This window comes from Euprymna scolopes, chromosome 46 (assembly GCF_053919585.1).
Source record: "Euprymna scolopes isolate OS-2025 chromosome 46, ASM5391958v1, whole genome shotgun sequence".
Lineage (NCBI taxonomy): Eukaryota > Metazoa > Mollusca > Cephalopoda > Sepiida > Sepiolidae > Euprymna > Euprymna scolopes.
The window spans coordinates 84,437,193-84,441,701 of NC_136527.1; the positions used below are offsets into that span (position 1 = coordinate 84,437,193).

Below are 4,509 nucleotides of genomic sequence, written 5' to 3' on the forward strand. Positions count from 1 at the left end.
TCACCTTTTTTGTTAAGCTTTTTATTATATTGTAAGTAACTTTCTAGCACGAAAGAGAGCTCACCTTTTTTGTTAAGCTTTTTATTATATTGTAACTTTCTAGCAGGAAAGAGAGCTCACCTTTTTTGTTAAGCTTTTTATTATATTGTAAGTAACTTTCTAGCACGAAAGAGAGATCACCTTTTTTGCAGCAGCCTTGACAATGCTCTTGCAGTTAATGTATCTTTAGCAATAGTTATTGGTGGTTGAGAAAGTTTCTAGTAATTATTAAAGGAAAGAAGTTTAAAGATAAATTAGATGAATTGAAAGACAGAATCAACATTAATGAAAGATAATTTCCTACATTGCACTACAGGAAATTTGCTGATGACACCATACTCTATAATAGGCATGAGGGGAACACAAATGAACACATATCTAGATAACTGGATATAATTCACGTGTTTTTATTCAATTTAACATGTTTATTCAGCTCGAAAAACATGCAACTGAAAGATGATGATGCATTATAACAAAATAACTGAACAGTGAATTGAGGAATACAATTAGATCAACGATAACAATAATCAGACAGAAACAGTTTCGATAATTCGGTCTTTTGTGTCCCATCAATATTTTATCTATGAAGACGATTTCCTTTCCACGTAATAAAAACACATGATGAAGTGTGCATTAGATTAGACAAGTTTTGTCACTTTTTTTGTGATTTATGAAGCTTCAAATGTATGGATGGAAATGCTCTCAATATATCTGTTCAAACTCATGTTCCATGTGAACGTTAAGCTAAGGAGTTTGAACAAAATACTTTCGGGTAATGTCTCATTAGCCATATCTATTGGTGGTTGAGCAGGTGTCTTGTTAAAGAAAGAAGTTTAAGGATAAATTAGATGATTTTTTGTAAATATTAAAGGATAAAATTATCAATATTTTTCCTCCAGCTGCCTGTTAAGCTTGTATTTCTACAAGGCCCCCATTCGCACATGTATGGAGTACTGTTGTCACATTTGGGCTGATGCATCTACTAGACTCTCGCTCATTGAAACGGTTCAAAAGAGAGTCGGCAATTTGAGAGCTCCTGTCATCAGAGTTTCAACCTCTGTTCTACAAGTATTTTTATGGTGAATGATCTGACAAACTACAAGCCCTTGCACCCCCTCGACATAAATACTCCTGATAAACCTGACAAGCAGCAAAATCTCACCCCTACACAGTAGAGATCCCTAGATGTAAGAAAGCCTTCTACTCTAATAGAATACTCCAGAACTGTCAGACTTTGGAACTCCCTTCCGAATTCCTGCTTTTCCAACTGTATTGACATGTAGCAGTTTAAGTGTAATGTGAACAGACGTCTCGGTGCTCAACTCCCTACATTGTATCCCTGCAACTTATGTCTCTAATAGTAGCCCCCTACATTAAAGTGGCACTGTGCCTTGTTTGGGGGTTAAAATGGATTAAAAAAATAAAAAATAACTCAAAACATATGAAAGGACTTTGAAAGAATACAATATCGAAGGATGTGAAATAATCGTGAAAAATACACCAAGTCAAAATGATTATATATAAAACAAGATGGCTACTTCTTGATATATGATAAAGATTTTACTGAGAACATGTTTGTTGAGAGGGGAAACGGTGTGACAAAAGGTTATTCCAAGAAGTTATTCAAACATTAATCAAGACTCAACAAGAGGAAATACTCTTTCCTGTGCCGAGTGATTGACACGTGGAATGCGTTATCTGAATGAATTATAAAAAGTGTCTCAACCATAGCTATTGGTGGTTGAGAAGGTTTTTCTAAATATTAAAGGAGAGGAGCTTAGTCTTAATTAAAAGAAACTTTCTCAGCCACCAATAACTATGGCTAACGATACATTACCTGAAAGTACTTTGTTCAAACTCCTCAACAACGTTCACAGGGAACCTGAGTTGGAGCAGAAACATTGAAAGCATTGATAATAGAAGACTAAGCTCCTTATTAATATATATTCCTCCAGCTGCATGTTAAGGTTTTTATTATTTTATTATATTGTAACTTTCTAGCATGGTAGAGAGAGCCCACCTTCTCTGCAGCAGCTTTGGCAATGCTTTCAATGTTTCTGTTCCAACTCAGGTTCCCTGTGAACGTCCGGCTGAGAAGTTTGAACGAAGTATTTTCAGGTAATGTATCTTCAGCCATAGTTATTTGTGGTTGAGAAAGTTTCTTGTAATTATTAAAGGAAAGACGTTTAATGATAAATGAGATGAATTGAAATACAGAATCAACATTAATGAAAGATAATTTACCACATTTAATTGCATTACAGGAAGTTAACCCAAAATATATGAGATATAAAAGGACTTTAAAAGAATACAATACTCTTTCCTGTGTCGAGTTATCGACATGTAGAATGCGCTACCTGAATCAGTTATAAAAAGCTAAACAATACTTGAGTTTTAAAAAGGGTCGGATAAATTATGAAAAAGCAATAATCAGAAATATAATTATAAGGCACACATTCACCCACACCTCAACATCATCAAGTGTCAAAGTAGAGATGATGGTGATGAAGGTGTTGATCTGGAGTCACAAGCTCAGCCTCTTCTGGAACATCATCTGTAAGCATTTGAGTCTTATGTTAGAATTAGAAAAAAATGGCAGTTATAAAAAAGTCATCTTGGAAATCCCAATAATCATTCAAAAACCGATAATTAAACAAAAAATACTGGTAGAAAACAAAATAAATATCATGATGACAATTTTTGCAAAGTTTTTTATGAATGAATTATAAAAAGCTAAACAGTACTTGAGTGTAAAAAAGGGTTGGATAAATTCTGAAAAAGCAATGATTAGAAATATGGATGCCTTCCCCCCTTTGTTGTGTGTTACCTTTGGCAAGGATGGCAATCAGGTTTCCGACAACTGTTTGTTGGACACTGGCAGTGGCCGGACTTATCTGTCGGGTAAGGCGTTAGAGCCCCTTGGTCCCTTAGCGTCCACTGGACTGGATTGCGAACTTAAATTGACTACCATACTTGGAGACTGTAATAGGCACTTTAGGGAAGTAAAATTGGAGGTGAGTGCTGGATCTCATTCTCCATATTCTCTTCCTGTACTAGTACAGGAGGATCTGGATATATCTGTGCACATTGAGGAGTTAGACACTCTTTTAGATGGGTTCCAACGTCATAACTGCCCCCAAGCGGGTAGATTTGAGAGAGGCACAAACTTCATTCCAATTCATGGAATAATTGGATTGGATTTTATTCAAAGCTTGGGAACTCTCCAACCGGTTCCTTGTTTGTATGGACAAGCCTTTATTACTCCAACAGGACTGGTTCCCTTTGGTGAGGTGAAGCAGTTCCTTTGATTTGGACCATTCTCTGGATGCGAACCCAGAGAGCCTTACATTCAATTCTGTTCTAGCATCAACAGCTGAAGTCAACCCCGCTCACCTTTGTTTCGTGCTGGAGTCACAGAGCAAGTACGAGGATCCACTTAGTGATTTTTCCCCGACAGTGACGTGCAAAGGGGGTTGGAGAAAATGTTCGGGGTGGAGTCACTGGGAATAACAGAACAAGGATTAACAGATTATGATGAGCGGAAGATTGCGCTCTTCCAACAATCCATCCTGTTTAAAGATAACAAGTATTATGTCCAGTTGCCCTGGGAGGAAGATAAAATATCGCGTGTCCCATCCAACCATGCTGTCACCTTGCGCATATTAGAACATGTAGCGCGAAACCTGGAGAGGAAACAGCTTTACCAGGACTATCTGCAGGTTTTTCAGCAGCAAGAACGGGAGGGTATAATAGAGGAGATTTTTGTGCCTCCTCAGAGATTTAACGAATTTATTTGGATTCCACATAGACCTATTGTGAAATCGGACCCGACTACGACCACCAAAATTCGGCCAGTATTCAACTGCAGCCTCACAGTTGGGGACTCTCCATCTTTGAATGAAGCTACTTACCAGGGAGTAAACTTAACAACTGACCTATTGGATTTGCTACTCACTTTCCGCTCCAATAATAAGGCACACATTCACCCACACATCAACATTGTCAAGTGCCAAAGTAAAGATGATGGTGATGAACGTGTTGAGCTAGTCACAGGCTAAGCTTCTTCCGGGATCTGATTTGTAAGCATCGGTAATGAGTCTTAGGTTAGAATTAGAAAAAATTGGCTGTTATAAAACAGTCATCTAGAAAATCCCGATAATCATTCAAAAATCGATAATTAAACAAAAATACTGGTAGAAAACTACTAAATAAATGTCACGATGACAATTTTTGCAAAGCTTTTTATGTCCAACGATTTTATGGTATCTTTGTTTTATTAAATTGTTAAGTTGAAGTACAGAATAGTTAACAACACACAGGAACTAATCCCCATAAAAAAAGAAAGCAAAACCTGATATGATCCCCCTCTCTTCTCCTTACAATTTACAGATATTATTGACTGCTAAATTTACAGATATTATTGACTGCTAAATTTACAGATATTATTGACTGCTAAATTTACAGATATTA

General features: G+C 36.7%; 1 protein-coding gene across 1 annotated transcript; it reads left to right on the forward strand.

The window, feature by feature from the left end:
- Positions 1-3,521: 3,521 nt before the first annotated feature.
- Positions 3,522-4,097, forward strand: LOC145270172 (uncharacterized). The gene has a single exon (XM_080125795.1). It carries the CDS (start codon positions 3,522-3,524, stop codon positions 4,095-4,097), a length of 576 nt encoding a protein of 191 aa, XP_079981921.1.
- The last annotated feature ends 412 nt before the right edge of the window (positions 4,098-4,509 follow it).

What these genes read in the sequence shown, in the direction of transcription:
- LOC145270172 (XM_080125795.1), top strand. Translation starts at nt 3,522, where the DNA reads ATGTTCGGGGTGGAGTCACTGGGAATAACAGAACAAGGATTAACAGAT.